The sequence below is a fragment of the Schistocerca gregaria genome, chromosome 1 (genome assembly GCF_023897955.1).
Source record: "Schistocerca gregaria isolate iqSchGreg1 chromosome 1, iqSchGreg1.2, whole genome shotgun sequence".
In the NCBI taxonomy this organism is placed as follows: Eukaryota; Metazoa; Arthropoda; class Insecta; order Orthoptera; family Acrididae; genus Schistocerca; species Schistocerca gregaria.
Window position 1 is genome coordinate 383,863,367 of NC_064920.1, and position 23,423 is coordinate 383,886,789.

Sequence of the window (23,423 nt, forward strand, 5' to 3'; positions counted from 1 at the left end):
CGGCGAAAGGTGCGTAAAGCACGTTGTCGAGCACAGATAGAGTCTCTACAAGCCTCATTCCACCAGGGGACGGAAACACGACGTGAAGAAGAGGTAGTACGAGGAATGGAACGTTCGGCAGCATTGATGATAACAGCTGTGAGGTATTCGACCTGACTGTCACAACTGAGAAAATCGCGGACCGGAAAGGTCGCCAGGGAGGAATAAAGTCCCCAGTCAGCTTTCGGTATGTTCCAGCTCGAAGGGGATGGGGTGTGGTGCAGGAGACGAACGACACAGGGGAAATGGTCACTCGAATAGGTGTCAGAAAGGACATACCACTCGAACCGACGGGCAAGAGTGGTAGAACAGATCGAGAGGTCCAAGTGGGAGTAGGTATGAGTAGAGTCCGAGAGGAAAGTCGGGGCGCCAGTATTGAGGCAGACAAGATTGAGATGCTTGAAGACATCCGCCAAAAGGGAGCCTCTCTGACAGGATGCAGGAGAGCCCCAAAGGGGATGATGGGCATTGACGTCGCCAAACAATAGAAACGGCAGAGGAAGCTGAACAATCAGGTGCATCATGTCAGCCCGACTAACTGCGGATGACGATGGAGTGTAGACACTACAAACAGAAAAAGTAAAGGCAGAAAGTGTGGGGTGGTCGATGGGATGGTAATAGACATCGTCCCAAACAAGCAACATGACCCCACCATGAGGTGGAATACTGTCCACAGGGGTGAGGTCAGACCACTCCGAGGTATAGTGGGTAAAAGCAATACAGTCACTTGGGCGCAACTTGGTTTCCTGGAGACCAAGGACGAGTGGACACCGCAGGCGGAGGAGCAGTTGTAATTCCTCCTGATTAGATCGAATAACTCTTATGTTCCAAAGTAACAAAGCCATCGCTAGTCAGAAAAAAGGGGGAACGAAACGGGTGAAGAGCTGGTAACCTCGACGGCTGTGGAGGGCCAGGTTTCGAGGGAACAACGCTACAACCGGCGGGAGGCGGATCCTGTTCCATCGAGTCGTCGCCAGCTACGGCCGCATTCCTGGGTTGCGTAGGAGGGGCAGCATCATTTGCCGACGACAGGCCAGCTGAGCGCCTGGCAGCAGAGTGTCCCGGCGAAACTGAGGACGATCGGGAGCAGCGACTTACGGATGGAGCGTCAGACGAAACGCGCCAGGGTGGAGAAGGGGATAAAGACTTCTTCTTGGAGGCCTTCTTGGAAGCCCGATGAGGCACGGGGATGCTGGGCTGGACCCGAAGAAGGTCCTAACGTGCGGGGTCCGTTTTGGAACGCCGGAACTCGGAAGCCGGGGTCCGGAACGTTTCCCCAATGGACGTCTGAGAAGAGGATCGCTTCTCGGGCGGCAGAGGGGGAGGAGGAGGAGGAAGGGTGGCCCCTGTGGCAGAGGGGGCAGGGGCCGCGAGGGAGGAGGATTTGGAAGGGAGGGATTTGGGAGGCGGAGGCATAGACCCCGGATGGGGTGAGGAGGTGGAGGGGGGACAGGATAGGGTTGAGGATACTGTGGAAGGAGTGAACGCGACTGAGGCAAACGAAGTTGTCAACGTCACGGGATGGAGGCGGTCATACTTCTTCCTGGCCTAAGAATAAGAGAGACGGTCCAAAGTTTTTAATTCTTGAATCTTCTTCTCCTTCTGATACGCGGGGCAGCCTAAGATCTAGGCGAGTGGAGGCCAGGACAATTGCATCGAGGTGGTGGGGTGCATGTATGTTCCTCACGAAGAGGACGTCCACAATCTCCACAAAGGGGCTCAGCCTCACACCGTGATGACATGTGCCCGAAGCGCAAAGGAGGCGGGACGTAAGGTTGCACGTCGCACCGGTAGCACATCACCTTTACCTTCTGCGGGAGAACGTTCCCCCCAAAGGCGAGGATAAAGGCCCCGGTGTCGATGAGACGGTCTTTGGGGCCGCACTGGACTCGCCGGACGAAATGCACGCCTCGGCGCTCCAGATTGGCCCTGAGCTCCTCATCAGATTGCAGCAGGAGGTCCCGATGAAAAATAACCCCCTGTGTCCTATTCAGTGCCAGATGCGGGACAATGGACACTGGGATGTCCCCTAATCGGTCGCACGCCTGGAGCGCCGCCGACTGTGTGACGGAGGCGGTCTTTATAAGAACGGGCCCCGAACACATTTTACTGAGAGCCTCGATTTCCCCGAAGATGTCCTCGATGTGCTGGACAAAGAACATGGGCTTGGAGGTGGCAAACGTCCCCCCATCGGTCCGAGAACAGACTAAATAGTGGGGGAAGTACTTCGCCCCAAGCCGGCGGGCCTGGCCTTCCTCCCAGGGAGTGGCCAAGGGGGAAAGGGCAGGAGAACCAGAACCAGAGACAGTACCTTTCTTTTTAGAAGACTCGGCCGCAGATCGACCTGATACATGTTGACGTTTCATCTGCAAAACGTCCGCCCCGATACCACCCACTCCGACCAGGGGCTCTCCCCACGGGCGCCACCCAGCCTCAGCAAGGGCCACCTGGCAGGATGACCATTGCCGGGAGTCCTGATGCCCCAAGGAGACGGGCATCTACTCCTTGGCCGACGTGGGGAGGGTGCAGCTCAGGTATCGGCAGTACGATCCCTGTGTTGTCAGGGGGCTACAACCTAGAGGGTACATAACGAGCCCACCACAAAGGGCTGGCTACCGTGCTGGATTTCGGGTGCCATGGAAAGTCCATCATGATCGTAGGTGCAGATGGGGGACACACAATGGGCGTAACTTGTGCAACCCATCAGGCGTTGAGGCTCAATTTGAGGAATAGTGGGTGTGGTTACAACGCCGCTACAATGCTGAGTGCCAAGGTCTTAGTGCACTGAGGACCAGTGATACACCACGTAAGGCGTCCTTCCCCAAAAGGCTCGTACTTCTGTAGAATTTTGAAAAATGGAGGTCAAGCCCCAAAGGGGACCATCACATGGAAGGCCGAAACGGTTGAAACTCCTTTTAGTCGCCTCTTACGACAGGCAGGAATACCTCGGGCCTATTCTTACCCCAGACCTGCAGGGGGGATAGACATCCTCTGCTTGCTTCACCTCTCGATTCAGCAGGTCATTAAGGTATCATTGCCATCTTTCCGGAGTCTGTTTACTCTCAGTTATTATGTTTTCTCTTTCATCTCTAATCAAGCTGGTTGTTGGAGCATATCGTCTTCTAGCATCGTTCGCTTTTATAAAGAACTGCCTTGTTTCATTCTTCATCTTGGACAGTTCCATACATTCTATTTCAGCCTTAGTCCATTCCATTTTCTTTCAGCAATGTGTCATCTTTTCTCTCGTTAATCCTCCAGCAAGTTTCTTGTGCAGTTCGCCTGTAATGTCTTTCAATGCGGACTGTTGCAAAGCAGTTATTACCAGTGGGACTATGGGCATGTGAACCTCTAGCCTGTCTTTCACAACATCAACATGTATCGCTCAACTGGTGCTGACAGAGGATCACCTGGAAGATGGAATGGCATACAGTACTCTTCAGTGATGAAAGCAGTCTACCTACATGGAAGTTATGGTCATCTGCACAATGTAGACATCATGAGTGCTGTCTAGTAGAGTTCATACATCCAAGAAACACTGGCCCCATCTCAGGTCTTATGGTCTGGAGTGCGGTTTTAGGTGAGTCTGCTACGGTTGCAGGTTCAAATCCTGCCTTGGGCATGGATGTGTGTGAATCTTTGGGTTAGTTAGGTTTAAGTAGTTCTAAGTTCTAGGGGACAGATGACCTCAGGTGTTAAGTCCCATACTGCTCAGAGCCATTTGCACCATTTGGAGTGCAATACCCTACAATTCTCTCACATCTCTGGTGCTTCTGGAGGGGATGCTAACCAGCACTTGGTACATGCGGAATGGTGTTCGACCCATTGTTTTGTTGTGCTTGCAACAATGTGATGTGTTGTTACAACATGATAGAATTCGCTCACACTCTGCCCATGAAAACTAAAAGTGTCCTGCAAGACACGCAGCAACTTCCCTGGCCAGCACAAATTCCAGATTTGTCTCCCCTCGAGCACATGTGGGATATGAAGGGACAGGAAATGACTTGTGCGACTCATCAACCAAGAACTCTTACAGAACTACGTGAACAGGTCGAGCAGGTGTGGTATAACATATCCCAGTAGAGTATTCGCTATATGTACTATCAACTGGATGCCACAATCAGCACCAGTATTGCTGCCCATGGAGCCTACAATACATGCCAATATGGATGTTGCAGCATGGGTCAATACCTGGAACCTTGGAACTGCTTCTGCTATTGATCTGTAAATATACTCCATATGCACTGTTGCAACATTAAATGTCGAGTGTGCTGGAAACCTTGAAAAGTAGAATGAAGGCTTTCACGACCGGGTATATCAACAGCAACCTTGAAAAGGGTGCACCAATTTTTTTCCTCAAAATTTATGCCGATTATTGGTGCCAAAACACAGCAATGCAGCTTTCTTAGGGTTTGCTTATTATCCCATGTTCCCTTCTGTTTCCTCTAGTGTAAACACTTGTTCACTGAATGGTAGTGAGCAGCTGTGAATTGTCTGTGAACGTTCACTGTATGGTTGTATGGGGGGGTTGGGTTGTTTGGGGGAAGAGACCAAACAGCAAGGTCATCGGTCTCATCGGATTAGGGAAGGATGGGGACGGAAGTCGGCCGTGCCCTTTCAAAGGAACCATCCCGGCATTTGCCTGGAGCGATTTAGGGAAATCACGGAAAACCTAAATCAGGATGGTCGGACGCGGGATTGAACCGTCATCCTCCCGAATGCAAGTCCAGTGTGCTAACCACTGCGCCACCTTGCTCGGTACGAATGTTCGCTTCCATTTGCTCTGGTGTAAACCAGGCTTAAAATTGCATGTGTATGCATCTTAGAAAACATTCGGATAAAAGCATTTCATTTACTTTAAGTGCAACTTTATTCTTACCGTTTTACTAAAATCCTTATTGGATCTGTCATGAATTTACTTGTCATTTCCAAAATTTCATGAGGAAGTGTCGCAGAAATAAGCACCACCTGAAAAATAAGTCGTTTAGTAGCAAGCAACAATTTTGAACTAGCTTTAGAACCATCAGAACCCATTCCAACACAATTTACAACACTATTACAAAAAAAGGTTCTTTCAGAATGGTCAAATACCTGAGTAGCTGGTGGAAGGTATCGATATACATCATATATCTGTTCTTTGAAACCTTTGTTTAACATTTCATCAGCTTCATCTAAAACCAGCATTTTTATTGATCGGGTCCGCAGAACTCTTCGTCGTATCATATCTGTAACATAGGAAATTTTTTGTTCAGTAATAATCATTCAAAAACATTATCAGACTTACCATTTAACAAAAAGTTACACCTGCATACTACACAAGCAACCTTATAGTGCGGGCAGAGGCTACTTCATGTACCACAACCATTTCTCCACAATCCTCTCCCACCTGTGAATTTTACGAGAGAAGAATGAATTTCAGCGCGATCCAATATAAGTTTTAATGTCCTAGTGAAGTCATTGTCATTTCCAAGATGAAGTGGTATGTTGCTCGACTTGTTGGATTTTTCATAGTCCCAAAAAAAACAGCAAGTTTCTCTATAACAGGCAGTGCCCTTTTTGTAGTAATAATAATAATAACAACAACAACAGTAGTAGTGGTAGTAAAAGTAATGGCCTGGAGTACTTATGGAAAACCGTTTTCTGAACGAAGATTATGATGGGTCAAGCTTACAATCAGCATATTACTAGTTTGTCTACTGAGTGTGAGAACCACACAAAAAGTGAGGTCTGCTAAGCAATTAACAGAGTGATTTAGTTTCGAAATTTGCCATTAAGAACAGGAAAAAACAAACAAATGGGTCAGGGTACAGACTAGTGGAATGACTCATTAATTTAAGGAGAAGTAAAAACATATAAGTTAGGCTGGTACATACATCAGAGCAGACAAGCTGTCTCCCATTGCTCATCTGTGGAGAGAAAAACCTCACCTACATCCTACCCTTCACCAACCTGAATAAGGGCAAAGACCCAAGTAAGGAATGTCACTTTCAGCTGCTAACAGGCGTTGATATACATCAACGGGGGACAGGTAAAAATGTGTGCCCCGACTGGGACTCGAACTCGGGATCTCCTGCTTACATGGAAGACGCTCCATCGATCTGAGCCATCAATGGCACGGAGGATAACGCGACTGCACACCTCCTGCGAGACCTACATTCTCACCTTGTATGTCCACACACTACATTCGTAGTGTCCAACCTCAACACACTCATTACTCGTGGAAGACATTCTTACTAAGTCCTGTAAGAGTTCGGGGAATACATGTGCAACCACACAGAAGGAGGTCATGGCTGGTATTGCCAGAACTATATACTTACAGGGATATGGTGTCTGTTCTTTTGGACTTGTCCTAAAGAACATACACCATTGATGACCTGCAGCCGTCTAGAAAGAAATTAGTGCCCTCAGTGGCTCATATGCATAGTGTCTGCCACATAAGTAGTAGATCCTGGGTTCGAGTCCCAGTCGGGGCACACATTTTCACCTGTCCCCGTTTATATATGTCAACGCCCGTTAGCAGCTGAAGGTATTAATATAATTCTAATTTCGTTCTAGACGGCTGCAGGTCATCAATGGTGTCTATTCTTTCGGACATGTCTGGAAGAACAGACACCATATCACTATAAGTATACAATAAAATAATGTGGGAGAAATAATTAGTAGTTAATGCACCTACCTAGTAAGCAGGAGATCTCAGATATGAAACTTCCTGGCAGATTAAAACTGTGTGCCGGACCAAGACTCGAACTCGGGACATTTGCCTTTCGCGGGCAAGTGCTCTAAAAACTGAGCTACCAAAGCACAACTCGCACCCTGTCCTCACAGCTTTACTTCTGCAAGTACCATGTCTCCCACCTTCCAAACTTTACAGAAGCTCTCCTGCGTATATCAGCGCACACTTCGCTGCAGAGTGGAAATCACATTCTGGAGGAGATCCCAGGTTCAAACGCTGGTCGGGTACACATTTTCATTCATCGTCGCTGATACCACGCAATGTCCTGATGCAGGTGACAGCAGTGATCCCCTCCAATTTACAGAAATAATCATTTTAGAAGGTGTGTGGGGCCAGTAAGTGTCCCCTGTGACATCCCTCCAATAACTGCCCCACATGCAAGTCAAGTAAGTTGTTAAAGAGGGGGAAAAGCACCCACTATTCAAAAGAGTGCTACCCCTTCAATGGAAAACAAGTTGTGTCAGAAAGAAGGGGCTAATCTTGTCTAAGAGCAATCAAAGCAGACCAAAAGATGGATGACCAAGGCAGCTGGTAGAGATAAAAATGTTCCTGAGAATAAAAATAACTTTCACAGAGTATATGGACAACCATTTCAACTATTTGTGATTCATACGCTGGTACTAAAGGCAACGAATCCAGAAGAGCTTGTTAATCAGGGATAGCCAGAAGGAAGGGGCTGCTGTTTGTAAAGGCTGTGCAACCACAAAATGGGAGCTGGCTCATTACATAAAATAAAATTCTTTGTTATCTAAGATGCAGAAGTGATATAGGACAGTGGGTTCTTTTTGGGATTAACAGATGTAGGAGCACTGCACAGCATTAGTCTGCTTGATATTGTGGAATTTATTAGAGGGAGCAGTAGCTCACTAGTTGCTGTTCCGACTCTGAGTAATTTGCTCCTGCAAATGTTGGGCAAGTAATTGCTTCTTTAGCCAAATGATCGGGGACACCCACATGACTTGCAATCCAGAGAAAGACAATTGGACAGCAAGGTGAGTGTGTCTGTGAGGGCTGAGAGATCACTCTCCAAAAGGTTTTTCAGTATTAGTTTTGTGCGTAAAGGTAGGCATTGCAATGGAAGGGCACTGGATTGCAGATGTACTTTTAATACTTTTAGTGCAAAGAAAAAACAACCAGGTTGGCGTTGGATAAGAAAGTGTATTATGCGGCAGAATGATTTTGGAGTATGCAAGAATCTGAATGTACAGCTTGTGATGAAAAATCAACAACAACACTGAAATTTTATGAGTGTGAGAGTGATGGAAGAAATATACAATTTGGGGTCCACTTACAAAGAGTATCTAGATACTATTATGTGTAAATCCATTAGTGTTAAATACAGACATCCATTAGTGTTAAATACAGACTTCTTGGGACATTACTATTTCTAGCATCAGCTACATTTATTCTCTTTCAATTGGCAAAGTAACAATTATGTAGAAATAACATTACACCATTTCATCCTGATACTCAGAGACATTCAAAAGCCAAGTCAAGAGATATATGATAAGTAAAGCTTTACCAGACAAGCATTCATTTTAATGTTTGACTTAAGGAACCACTCTTAACTTCCTGTAGGTCTGTTCATCAGCATCATCATCCAATATCATAATATTATTATTAATAAATACAACGTCATATAAAATTATAGATACAGTAGTATTATTTCAAGTTTTCCAAGTTCTAAAACAGTTACTTTCAAATATACCTGCAATTATTCCCTGTTAATTAGTCTACGTTATAAAATTACTTTGCCTGATTCGTTGAATTGTGGATATTCTGATACATTTCTGCTGTGGAGTTGTTAGAAACTGTAGCCATTTCAGCCAACAAACTTTGCTGTTCCTGCCAACATCACCGATGTTCATCCACATTGCATATCCACTGTGACAGTAGTCTCAATTGTCCTGACAATACCAGCACATGCACGCTGCTAGTTGCAGAGTTTATGTGGCACAGTAGGTAGTGCACTAGTCTTTCATTCATATTTTCATATTAATGTGGGGGCAAGTCTCTTAAGCAACAATTTTTTTAAATTTTCATTCATTAATCTACATAATGTGTCCATGACTTTTATATATTATTTGTTGTATAGCACTATTTAAGTTTAGAACTTTCGAACTAGGCTAAATGTTCATGCTGTTCATTTAGGATATAAATAGGTAATTTCTTCGCGCAGTTTTATTTAACTTAATGCACAAGTACGGCAAAATATATTACCAGGATGTAGTAGTGTACAAATTGTGAAATACAACACAAATTTTGGACATAATTCAAATCTGGGACGCAAAATGGCCACTCAGCACTCTCCAAGTACTCTCAGATCACCTGACAGTGCCGGTATAGTTTTTCTTGTGAGAGAGCTACAGCAAGCAGCTCTTGAGAGATGGAGATTACTGTCAACAAGAAAAGTCCAAACTTGCACAGCACGACTATCTGAGATCTTCCTCCACATTCTGACACTGCCAGTGAGCTAACCCCTGGCACTGTTTACACAACACGTATTACATGTACAAGGTCTGAGTGTGTGAAAAACCTTCACATGTATACATTACTTTACTGCATGATGATAGACCTGGTGCAATAATATCAAAGCTGAAAGTGTTGCCGAGCCATAAATCTGGTAGCCAAAGCCCAACTGGGATGAGACCACGGCCTGACAAATATGGGGAGGAGCAGCACGATCGCTTTTGCATGCAGCCAGTTCTCAGTTGATGAATATCAGGCAGCCTTGTTAGTTTTTCAGCTTTTTATCACAGAGAAGTCCCAAAAATCGGGAACGTGCAACAATATTGAAGCAAGTGCCCAAGAAGAGCTCAGGGTCAGTATGGACAGTGGTATGATGACAGAAATGCACAACTCGTGTTTTTGTGGGGGACAACTGGTACCTACGAGAAAGAGCCAAAGCAGAAGCTCGGCATCTTGGAGCTGGCGTTCAGTCATGGTTAGACTGCGAGCTATATCAAGTGCAAAAGTTGTTGACATACATCTCGGGTATGACCAGTGATATGACCGATGTCACTAGCCTATTGAGGGCTATGAGGAAGAGTAACACCTGGTACAGAGCCTTCAAAAATGCTGTCCTCTTGGACCAGTGAGGAACTGTTGGATGTACAAACTGTAAACCGCACATAAAAACCAATAGGGACACTTGAAAGCCCCAGTCATGAAGAGCAAGTTAAAAGTGATGGTGTCATGTGCTGTCATATGCCTTATGCGGGTAAAAAAAGGCTGTACTGAGGTATTGTCATTTAGAAGAAGCTTGTCAGGTTGCTGATTCCAACCTAGCCCAATGGTCAATTGTAGATCCCACCTTCCTGAAATGGCTGATGGGGAGACAAAACGCCCTACAATGTGCCAACCTGCTATAGAGTCATTCCATGTCAAATCAACATAGAAAAGTAGAATTTTCAACCTGACTGCCTTCAATTTTCACACAATTTGGCGTGTTCATTGCACATGACAAGAGAATGAAATATACCAAATTACAGAATTTTAGCACAAGTAAGACAAGAGAAATGACTACTCGAATTTCTAAAAATGTGCTGAAAATCTGACAGTGCTGGCAAAAACAGCTGTAACTTCTGTTCTAATAAAGATAGAACAGCGAACCAGGTAATTTTTGAATGGTCTTAGAAAAATCTTTTGAATAATATGAAATTTTGTCATATTTGAAGAATGTACACAATTATTGTCAGTGACTTCGTTGACTTTTGGCCTTGAGTATCTCAAAACACATCACTTTCAAAATTGACAGAAAAACTATATATTTGCTTCTTCATGTTACACTATACGTCATAATAAAAAATCAAGTTTGGATGACAATGGGATTAGAAGTTATAAATTAATTTGTACAGCAATGTGCTGCATTAATGCAAAGTAAATTGTATTCAGACTCCAACAGTATAATAAAAAGAACTAAAAAACATGTGCAGTGTTAAAAAGGAAGTGCTATAACAATGCTCAGAAAGGTGACAATGTAGGCAGGGCAATATCAAGCTATCAAATACTGGATGACAGTGTGGCCACTACATGCATACAGATAGTTGCTGCAAAAGGTGAAGTGTGTTGAAATTACACAAATCTATTTTGAAGACGGAGTTTGAGATCATGTATTACAGTAAAGCACTCAGGGAAGATGGCCATAATTTCAGGGTCAAGGGCCTGTAGCTGACCCTTTTACACTGAAACAAGCGGAAACCACAAACCTGCATAGCTCCTCAGATGAATCAGACACATCTGTAGCCCCAAAAATTGATAGTTTGTTATCTATTGGCGAGTCTCCAGTGGAAAAGAAGAGACCGTAAGACAAAACAATGCACAGAAAAAGTTTTAAAAAGAGTCTGAGATATTCCTAAGTAAATACATACTTAGTGATAATGCAACTGAAAAAGAAATTCAGCAGCAGAAGCAGCAGAAGATCCAAATTCTGACCCCTCTTTTGAAAAGTTTGAGCATTTGAAGGACTGAAAATTAATTTGGAGTCTCTAACTATTTAGTGAGAAAAGAAAAACAATTAGTCAAAGAATGTGGTATCTTAGCAACTCCCAATCCAAGACAAACATGTCTCAGGTGAACGAACTGTGAATAGTGTTGTAGAATTCTACAACTGGCATGATAGAAGCTGCTACTTGTTTGGGAAGAAGAATTTTGTTTCTGTCAAGGAAAATGGTTCCACGATTCATAAACAAAAACAACTATTGCTAGGAAACCCCCATGAACTGCATCACGTGTGCAAAGCTGAACATTCAGGACTGAACATAGGATTATCAAAATTCTGACAGTTGCGATCCAAGAACTATATTTTGGCTGGTGCAATGGTACCCATATAGTGTGTGTGTGCACAGGATTCACAGAAATATGAAGTTCATGTAGGTTCAAGATCAAAAGAGTTGACAAAGATATAGACTGTCAACTTAGCACATACAAACAATGTCTTGCTCAGATCAATTGTAATCCTGAACAGCCAAAATGATAATTGTCCACATGTGAAAACTGCCCAGCTATCATGACACACCTGCAAGAGTTGTTTGAGGAAAGTGGAATTGATGAAATAACATATACACTGTGCACACATACAGATAGAACAACTCTCCAGCCACGTGTATCATCTGTGGAAGACTTCTTGAAAAATCTAGCAGACAAATTACAAAAAAGTTTCTGTTGCATTCCTTCAAAGCCAACGCATTTCTACATCTGAAAGAGACACTTGGCGACAATAAATGCACTGCAATTTGTGATTTTGCAGATAATTATGCATTTGTCCAGCAGGATGAGGTGCAGGGATTTTATTGGGACAATGCACAGGCCACCATTCATCTATTTGTTGATTATACACAATTTACAATTGATCACATTTCCTTTGTCATAATATCAGAATGCCTTACACACGACACAGTGAGTCTTCTTCTCTTTCAGCATCACTTGGTTACTTTTACGAGATCCTATTTACAACAGAACACACTGCTATACCAGTCGCAAGCCAGGGGTCTCATCTTACAAGTGATGAGGAAGAAGGACTGGCAAGAGTAAAATCTCTTTAAAAAAAAACTGTGGTTCAGCTGGCCCGGCTGATAGCACTCTGTAAGGGCCCCTGCTTGGGGTACAGGTCAATGGTTTCCAAGACGGTTGAAGATGGTTGATACACTCTCAATGGCAAGGATGGCGGAAGAACCACAAGGGGAAGGTTGGTCTTCATAGCCTGGGAAGGCAACTAATCTAAAGGAGTAAACCCTGAAATCAAACCTACCGGAGCTTACAACCTCAGTAGTAAAATGATAAGGCCGTAACAATCCTAATCCAACCAACAACATTTTCAACTAAAGCATGGAGGGCAAACTTAAGGATATAATTACCCTAGGTGGTACTCAATCCACCATCGCCTCAGACGACATTGTGGGCCTTTGGATTCTGGGGGTGCCCACACCAATATGCTACAATGATGAGTCGGAGCATCCTGAAACCTCTAAAAACAAGACTGCATAAACAATGCAACTACTTCGCCACACTGAACGTTAACTCCTTGCTCAAGATGGGCAAGTTGAAGCATCTGACAGACACTCTGACACAACACAAAGATTCTTATCACAGCGGTACAATAGACTAGGTATACAGATCAACATGTCTTTGAATCTCAGGGTTATCGAATCTTCAAGGGCAAAGTGGGGAATAAGAAGATGAAGAGCATCCCTCACTTGGGAACGGGATTCATTGCCATTAACAAAATACTTGATTCAGTTATCAATTTCCATTCTCCTAATAGTCGAGTGTTTCTATTAACATTTTGATGCTCCAATGAGGTCTACACCATTGTGAATGTACATGCACCTATTAACCAGGAAAACAAGCAAAACCCTAAAGGCACAGACCAATTTTGGGAAGAACTCGGGGACATTATCGGCAAGATCCCAGAGTGGAATACAGTCATATTATTGGGTGATTTTAATGCCCAGTCAGGGAAAGAGCAGAAGTATATTTATATAGTGGGGGAATACCCAGCTCACATGCACACTAACAGAACTGGAGAACAACTTGTGGGACTCTGTAAAGCATTTAACCTAGTAATGAAATCAAAAGGCCTTTAAGCATCTACCAAGAAAACAGAAGACTTGGACTTCACCCAATAAACTCCTAGGAGAGTTTCAAATAGATCAAGTGGCCATTTCAAGAAAGTTCTGTAGAGAAGTCATGAATGTGAGATTGTTAAGAGGGGCAAACTGGGACTCAGACCACTACCTCTCAAAAATAAAGTTCCAATTTTACCAAGTTTGACTTGGAAAAACTGAAAACCTGCAATATGCTTACAGAGAGAATGCAAACACTAGATTATTAATGCAACAACTAGGACCAATTAAGGGCCAAATTAGTAAAAGCTGCAACAGAAGCTGCCCCACTCAAGAAACAGAAGAAACGTGTGTGGTGGACAAGTACCTGTGACCAAGTGATCGCAAAGAGACGAGCAGCTTGTCTAAGATGTAGCTCAAAGAAGTCCGAAACAAATAAGGAGAAGTTCGTAGAACAGTGCAGGTTAACTGCCAAAACCATCAGGCAGGTTAAATATCAGTACACTTGGAACCAATTGACTCAATTACATGAAGACTTCAAGAAGAATAACACTAGAAACTTTTACCAAACTTTCAAGAGAAACCTTAGAAGTTACGTACCATCCAGCTGAGGACCAGATGGAAACATAGCCTATAGTGACGAAGACAACTGCCGCATATTGGCCAAATATTTTGAGTCTCTCCTTAACTATGAGTGCCATAAAACCTCTTTATCCATCAAGACAGTCCCAGACAACCAAACTCCCACCCTCAAACAGAAGGAGAAGTGAAAAACATCATTCAGTCCCTGAAGAATAACAAAGCAACCAGGAGAAGATGCTATAGTTGCAGAGCTGTGGAAGCAAGCTGAAGACAAAGCAGTCAGCAAGTTGACTGAGATTCTATGGAACATTTGGGATACTGAGAAGTTACCAGATGACTAGACATTTGCTCTGATCCACCCCTTGCACGAGAAGGGTGATTTAACTACGACAATTATAGAGGGGTCTCACTGATACCAGTCACCTATAAGATATTATCTAAGGCATTATTGAATAGAGCTGAACCTCAATTGGACCCAAAACTTGGAGATTACCAGGGTGGTTTTAGAAAAGGACGTTCTTGTGCTGAACAGATCCTTAACTTGAAGTCAGTATTAAGTCAAATTAAACTAGCAAATAAACAGTATGTAGTTACTTTCCTTGACTTCAAGAAAGCATACGATTCAATCGACAGACATACTCTTATGAGAATTTTGCAAGAAATGGGCCTGGACCAGAAAACCCACAGCCTTATCTAAAAGACCCTGAGTAACACTAGACTATGAGTTAAGTTCAGGGGAACACTTTCAGAAAGCTTTGAGATAAAAGCAGGAGTTGACAGGGAGATGGACTTGCACCTTGCCTCTTCAACTGTGCACTGGATAAGGTGATCAGAGAGTGGCGAAAAGAAATGGAAGTACAAAATATACCGAGTGGTATTTAGCTTGGACACAAACAGAAGGGACCAGTAGTAGACTGTTTAGCTTTTGAAGATGATCTGGCGCATATAGCTAGCTCAGTGGAAGTGGCAGTAAAGCAGCTCAATATGTTCAAACTCCAGGCTGCCATGGTAGGACTTCAACTGTCATTAGAAAAGAGAAAATACCTCACCAACACCAGTGACACTCCCAGTGAACTACAGCTGTAACAAGATCAAATTGAGAAAGTTGACAGATTCAAGTATCTAAGAGAATAGTTGGAACCTAATCTATCAGAAGGAACAGCACTAACAACTCTGTTACAATTAGCATATCTACTAACCAAGAACATCTATACATCTATAATAAGAAATTCCTATCTCGCAACTCCAAACTAAAACACTACCAAACAGTTATCCGCTCTGAAGCCCTATATGCTGCAGAATGCTTGAAATGTAAACAGGAACGGGTTGACACATAAACTAGAGATTCAGGGGAGGAAGATTCTGAGAAAAATTCTGGGACTTATCAAAAGATATGGTGAGTACAGAAGACAATCAAACCAGGAGCTATACAATCATGCTGAGAAAATTACAGATGTATCCGGGAAGCGACATTTCACTTTCTACGGACATATCACAAGGATGGACGAAACAAAACTGACAAACCGACTTCCCAACAACTGGAAGAGCAGGAAGACCAAGACACCATGGCTGATAGAAGTCGACAGACACCCAAGAACTGAACATTACTGAAAATGACATTAGAAGCCAAGCACTTCTCAGAAGGATACTGGGAAAAAAGAAGAAGAAGAAGAAGAAGAAGAAGAAGAAGAAGAAGAAGAAGATGTTTCAGGACAGATTACCCCGTAAAAAGACCATTGCCCTTTGGCCAAAGGAGAGACAGGAAAAACATAGCCAGAGAATGCAGGATTACAGGGCAAACATCAAGTCTCTATCCAGGTTGAAAAGTTGAATATCATGGTCCTTAGCTGGCACAACCGAAAGAGGAAGAAGAAGAAGAACACCCAAGCACGTGTACTACTACTTAGATGGTGCTGCAGCCCAGATCACAAGAATTTTGCAGACGTAACTTTTCATCAGAGCGATTTAAATGTCTCTGCCGAACAACATTTCTTTGCCTCATCACATTGCAAAGGACCATGTAATGGCATTGCTGGTATCATCAAGAAACTTGATGTTCGTGCCAGTCTGCAGGGCATCTACAATTCTCAGATAATGGTGCCCAAACAGTTGTTTAAATGGTGCTGCAAGAACACTGCAGTGTGTCACTTTCATTATACAACAGTGAGTGTGACGAAGAAGAATGTCACCGTCAAGAGTGGTTTGCTCAAATTTTTCCCAGTTTTCTCCCGGATGAAAAAAATTCCAGAATTTCCTGGGGTATATACACACTGAGTAACATGATTTAGACCTTCTCTGCAAGTTAAATTCACTTACATCTACTTCTACATACATACTCCATAAGCCACAGTATGATGCATGGTGGAGGGTACCCTGTATCACTGCTAGTCATTTCCTTTTCTGTTCTACTAACAAATACACTGAGGGAAAAATGACTGCCTCTGTATGAGCCGCAATGTCTCTAATCGTATCTTTGTGGTACTTACAAGAAATGTATGTTGGCAAGCAGTAGAATCATGCTGCAGTCAGCCTCAAATGCCGATTCCCTAAATTTCCTCAACAGTAGTGCTCCTCGGAAACAAAGTCGCTTTCCCCCCAGTGATCCCCTTTTGAGTTCCTGAAACATTTCTCAGTAATTGTGTGTTGATCAAACATACCAGTTTCAAATCTAGCAAACCACCCTATTTGTAATTTTGATGTCTTCCTTTAATCTGACCTGGTGCAGATCCGAAACACTTGAACAGTACTCAAAGTGTCACATTGGTGTCCTATATGCAGTCTCTTTTACAGATGAACTAAACTTTCCCAAAATTCTGCCAATAAATCAAAGTCAACCATTCACCTCCCCTCCTATAATCCTTATACGCTCATTCCATTTCATACTGCTTTGCAGTGTTCTGCCTAGATGTTTTATCAACATTAGTATGTCAAGCAGCACACTACTAATGTAGTACTTTAACATTATGGGTTTGTTTTTCCTACATTTAGAGATAGATGCCATTCAATATACCAATTAGAAATTTTGTCTAAGCCTCTCGTACACTCCTACAGTCACTCAACGACACCTTCCCATACACCACAGCATCACCAGCAAACAGTAACATACTGCTGCTTACCCTGTCCATCATCATTTATGTATACAGAAAATACAGTGGTCCTATCACACTTCCCTGGGGCACTCCTGACTATAGCCTTGTCTCTGATGAATATTTGCCATCGAGGATAAAATATTGGGTTCTGTTACTAAAAAAGTCTTTAAGCCACTCACATGTCTGGGAACATATTCTGAATGCTTGTACATTCATAAACAGTTGACAGTGTGGTGTCATATCAAATGCTTTATGGAAATCTGGGAATGGAATTAAAAGTGAGGATGAATGTGCCAGTGTCTATCTTGTTGCATCAGTGTACATGGTGTATGAAATGAATCTCTTGCCTTTCGAAGTGTCTGCATAGTTTTTGTCCTCCTGCTGTGTTAGGTTTCGGTGAAAAAATTAATCTCTGTACCATGTTGAGGTTCTTATTGGATGTGTGCTAATAGGTGCATCACAAAGTTGTTTACCAGGATGTAACTGAAAGGGCTGCATAGGATTTGCTGTCTTAACTGAGATGGAACCACTTCAAATCTGCTAAGGGAAGCGAGTTCACCAAATATGTTTTCAATGTTCTCCACAAAGAACAAAGAACATAGGTTGGGTAGAGAGTAAGAACCCTCACATTTTCGGGTGTAACTAGGAACTGAGGGGGATTAACTGTTTTAAAGTTGCTGGGTGACTGAGGAGGGAAATTTCCTAGGGTAGTAATGATCATCACAGGATTGCAGTCTTTCTGAAGAGAATGCCCATGCCTCACAGCCACTCGGTGGGAATTTTGGTTGTATCACGATGTCAATATCCACCAAGACGCCACCTACTCCAAGTGATGGCTCTCCTCACATGCACCATGCAGCCAGAACAAATGGTAATTGCTGTGATGGCTAGTGTTCTGAGCTCTGGTGCTACCCAAATGGACATGCACCTACCGTATTTACTCGAATCTAAGCCGCACTTTTTTCCGGTTTTTGTAATTCAAAAAACCGCCCGCGGCTTAGAATCGAGTGCAAAGCAAGCGGAAGTTCAGCAAAATGTTGGTAGGTGCCGCCACAACTAACTTCTGCCGTCGATTATATGTAGCGCTACACAGGCATGCTTTGCGGGCACAAAGATAAATACCGATACTGGCGCCAAAACCTCTGCGTCAGTAAATAAATTTAAAAAAAGGTGGGAGATGAGCTTTTTTTTCTCCGCCCCGAGTTTCGACTACTGCATTTTCATAGATTATCCAACGAAGTAAATACAAATTCCGTACTGTCCATCTTCAAATGTAACAGCATTTCAATGTACTACGAAAATCCGACTGGCAAGACTGTTTGTGATGTTTGTCAATATGGCCAACTCTATGTTCTGAATTTTTTCCTACCTGTGAGAAGAGATGGTTGCTAATAGCAACTTTTATGAATTGCGAATCACATGCATATTCTCGTCACCATAAGAATAATACGAATATAAATATTTTGACATGTATTGTTTCGTGTTGGCTGCTATATCATTTAAATCCTGTCTGCCTAATAAACTACGAAACTACGAGGCAACAGCAAACGCGCAAGAATATACATATCATGTCACGTTTATATTCGTATTATTCTTGTGCCTAACAGTGATACAGTCAGAAATGAAGCACGGCAATTGACTAAATTTTTATATCTAAGATGACTAATTTCTGTGCAAAATGTAATGTACTAAAGAGGCGCCTGCAAGTATTTTCAAACGGAGAAAAATTTTCGCTAAACTCTCGTTCAGAACATCTTCTATCATACGCAGTCTATTATTTGGTGCTTGCTGATCATTATCAAAGAAAGCAGCAATGTAAGTAACAACTAATAGCAGTCTCTTGCCATTGTTTCCCTAATGAGATGTTCCTTTTTTTTTTAAATATAAGCGGCGGTAGCGCGCACAAAAGCAAGCCATACCGCGAGCGGCAACAGGCCGTCGCCCATAAACACTCATTATCAGAATGCTACAAACAATGCATGACACAGTACAGTAATTCATTTTCACCTTAGAGTGACGTAAACAAAGAGAAGGGCACTTATCAGATCATAGAAAAATAAGCAATAAATTCAAACCAGATGAAGCACATGAAAAAGGATGGGTACCCGTATAAATATGGACGGAGCACCTGACGCATAGCAATGGCTACCTGGTAAAACTTAACTGCTAAGCTTACGACTCAAACCTAAATTGAATCTCTTATTACAATGGACCAACTTTGTTTCGATTTGGAGGTTCGGCCTAAAACTTTTCTGTCCCCTTGAATTTCAAGTCTCAAATTTCAGGTGCGGCTTAGATTCGGGAATTTTTTTTTTCCTTGATTTTGAGTCTCATTTTTCAGGTGCGGCTTTGATTCGAGTAAATACGGTAGTTCCTGGCATATGCTTTCCCTGCGTGGCCAGGACACTACCACCGTCATGAAAGTACCTTACAACCCACCACATGGGCTGGTTAGTACCATGCTGGGTATTGGGTGACCTCCCCCTCCTGACCTGCACATTCTGCAAAATAATACTGAGGAGAAGGAGATCACATGCATATTTGGTAACAAAATATAAATTAACCACAATATGTGGTTAAAATAACACAAACATAATGGGGAAAGCCATAATGAATGCCCTACGAACAAGCGAGATTGTCAGCAGTGAATCTGTCCTAGACAATAAGTCTGAGAAAAAATACAGTCAGAGTATAAACTGTAGCCCACGGAAGGAAGAAGTACTGTAGAAACTTGGGGTCACGCACTCACAGTAGAGTTGGGAGTCCCCTGGGAGAAACACTGCTGTTCTGGTCTTCAGTCCAATGACTGGTTTGATGCAGCTCTCCATGGTAGATTATCCTTTGCAAGCCTCTTCATCCTTGCAAAACTACCACAACCTAATTCATTTGGACATGCTGACCATATTAAAGTCTTTGTTTCCCTCTACAGTTTTTACCTTCTCACTTCCTTCCAATAAAAACTGGCAATGCCTTGACTTCTCAGGAGCAAAGCCTTTCTTTTGGTCAACTTGTGGCATAAATCTCTTTTTCCTATTTGATTTAGTGCCATCTCATTTGCTATTTTATCTACCAACCCAACGTTCATTTCTCTTCCACAACACCACATTTCAAAACCTATTCTCTTCTTGTCTTAACTGCTTGTCATTGTCATTTTACTTCCATACTATGAATATAATAGAGGGAAACATTCCACGTGGGAAAAATATATCTAAAAACAAAGATGATGTGACTTACCAAACAAAAGTGCTGGCAGGTCGATAGACACATAAACAAACACAAACATACACACAAAATTCAAGCTTTCGCAACCAACGGTTGCTTCTTCAGGAAAGAGGGAAGGAGAGGGAAAGACGAAAGGATGTGGGTTTTAAGGAAGAGGGTACACAGACACAAGCAGACATTTGTGAAGGCAAAGAGTTTGGGCAGAGATGTCAGTCGAGGCAGAAGTACACAGGCAAAGAAGTTGTTGAAAGACAGGTGAGGTATGAGCGGCGGCAACATAAAATTAGCGGAGGTTGAGGCCTGGCGGATAACGAGAAAAGAGGATATACTGAAGCGCAAGTTCCCATCTCCGGAGTTCTGACAGGTTGGTGTTAGTGGGAAGTATCCAGATAACCGGACGGTGTAACACTGTGCCAAGATGTGGTGGCCGTGCACCAAGGCATGTTTAGCCACAGGGTGATCCTCATTGCCAACAAACACTGTCTGCCTGTGTCCATTCATGTGAATGGACAGTTTGTTGCTGGTCACTCCCACATAGAAAGCTTCACAGTGTAGGCAGGTCAGTTGGTAAATCACGTGGGTGCTTTCACACGTGGCTCTGCCTTTGATCGTGTACACCTTCCGGATTACAGGACTGGGACAGGTTTTACACCGGGGTGGTTACAAGGGTAGGAGCCAGAGGGTAGGAAAGGTGGTTTGGGGATTTCATAGGGATGAACTAAGAGGTTACGAAGGTTAGGTGGACAGCAGAAAGACACTCTTGGTGGAGTGGGGAGGATTTCATGAAAGATGGATCTCATTTCAGGGCAGGATTTGAGGAAGTCGTATCCCTGCTGGAGAGCCACATTCAGAGTCTGATCCAGTCCCGGAAAGTATACTGTCACAAGTGGGGCACTTTTGTGGTTCTTCTGTGGGAGGTTCTGGGTTTGAGGGGATGAGGAAGTGGCTCTGGTTATTTTCTTCTGTACCACGTTGGGAGGGTAGTTGCGGGATGCGAAAGCTGTTTTCAGGTTGTTGGTGTAATGGTTCAGGGATTCCGGACTGGAGCAGATTCGTTTGCCACGAAGACCTAGGCTGTAGGGAAGGGACCGTTTGATGTGGAATGGGTGGCAGCTGTCATAATGGAGGTACTGTTGCTTGTTGGTGGGTTTGATGTGGACGGACGTGTGAACCTTGCCATTGGACAACGTCAAGGAAAGTGGCATGGGATTTGGAGTAGGACAATGTGAATCTGATGGAACCAAAGGAGTTGAGGTTGGAAAGGAAATTCTGGAGTTGTTCTTCACCGTGAGTCCAGATCATGAAGATGTCGTCAATAAATCTGTACCAAACTTTGGGTTGGCAGGCTTGGGTAACCAAGAAGGCTTCCTCTAAGCGACCCATAAATAGGTTGGCATATGAGGGGGCCATCCTGGTACCCATGGCTGTTCCCTTTAATTGTTGGTATGTCTGGCCTTCAAAAGTGAAGAAGTTGTGGGTCAGGATGAAGCTGGCTAAGGTAACGAGGAAAGTAGTTTTAGGTAGGGTGGCAGGTGATCGGCGTGAAAGGAAGTGCTCCATCGCAGCGAGGCCCTGGACGTGCAGAATATTTGTGTATAAGGAAGTGGCATCAATGGTTACAAGGAAGCTTGAATTTTGTGTGTATGTTTGTGTGTCTATCGACCTGCCAGCGCTTTTGTTTGGTAAGTCACATCATCTTTGTTTTTAGATATACTTCCATACTATGCTATACTCCAAATAAATACCCTCAGAAGAGACTTCTTAACACTTAAATGGATATTAGATGTTAACAAATTCATCTTTATCAGAAACACTGTTACTGTTGTCAGTCTGCATTTTACATCCTCTGCACCTCAAACCTTAGGGACTTTGTTTTCAATTTGGTCTTACATGGTTCTGTCAATTTTTTTCTTATGTAACTTCCCCCTCATCTCTGCCTCTTCTTCTTGTATAATATTGTCCTCGAGTTTGCTTCCCTTAGATAGATATTCTATATATTCCTTCCACCTTTCAGAGGCTGTATTTCCTTTCTTTGATTCATTTGCTACATTTTTATACTTCCTCCTTTTGTCAAATAGGTTCAGTATCTTTTGCATTATTCAGGGATTTCTAGCATGCCTTATCATTCAAACTATGAATGAGATGCTCTGTTGCCTTCACTATTTCATCTCTTAAAGCTATCCATTCCTCATCTATTGTATTTCTTTCCACTGTTTCAGTCCTACTTTGTCCAATGATCTCTTAACTCTCATCATCCTCTGGTTTCTTTAATTTACCTAGATCCCATCCCCTTAATTTCCTCAGTTTTAATCTGCAGCTCATAACCAATAAATTATGGTCAATGAAATTGTTATTTTAAATCACTACAAACATTTTATTTTTTAAAAAAAGTACACCTTAACACGTTTTGGCCGCAGACATCATCAGAATATGTCAAACAGGAAGAATGAGAAGTAATATTTCTAAAATAATTACAAACACATTGCATGCAAATGAAATGAAGTACACAACATTTAAAAAAACTTCTCATCAGTGTCATATTGCAGAAATATTACTTATCATTTGTTCTAGTAATCTGGCATCTGATGATGGCTGTGGCTGAAAGATGTTAAGATATCCCGAGAAACAAAAAATAAAGTTATAATAGTGATCAAGATGGAAAATCAATTACACTGACTAGTGATAATGACTGTGGACTCAGACAATGATTTTATGTTATTCATTATTCTACACTCCTGGAAATTGAAATAAGAACACCGTGAATTCATTGTCCCAGGAAGGGGAAACTTTATTGACACATTCCTGGGGTCAGATACATCACATGATCACACTGACAGAACCACAGGCACATAGACACAGGCAAAAGAGCATGCACAATGTCGGCACTAGTACAGTGTATATCCACCTTTCGCAGCAATGCAGGCTGCTATTCTCCCATGGAGACGATCGTAGAGATGCTGGATGTAGTCCTGTGGAACGGCTTGCCATGCCATTTCCACCTGGCGCCTCAGTTGGACCAGCGTTCGTGCTGGACGTGAGACCGCGTGAGACGACACTTCATCCAGTCCCAAACATGCTCAATGGGGGACAGATCCGGAGATCTTGCTGGCCAGGGTAGTTGACTTACACCTTCTACAGAACATTGGGTGGCACGGGATACATGCGGATGTGCATTGTCCTGTTGGAACAGCATGTTCC

At 43.1% G+C, this 23,423-nt stretch overlaps 1 protein-coding gene across 1 annotated transcript in view; it reads right to left on the bottom strand.

The window, feature by feature from the left end:
* Positions 1–23,423, bottom strand: part of LOC126348533 (eukaryotic initiation factor 4A-III) — a 45,847-nt gene that overhangs the window by 11,283 nt on the left and 11,141 nt on the right. The window contains exons 4-5 of the mRNA XM_050002361.1: positions 5,128–5,261; positions 4,916–5,004 (exon numbers count right to left, since the gene is read on the bottom strand). Coding sequence (XP_049858318.1) covers positions 4,916–5,004; positions 5,128–5,261 — 223 coding nt within the window. The remainder of the gene's footprint in view (positions 1–4,915; positions 5,005–5,127; positions 5,262–23,423) is intronic.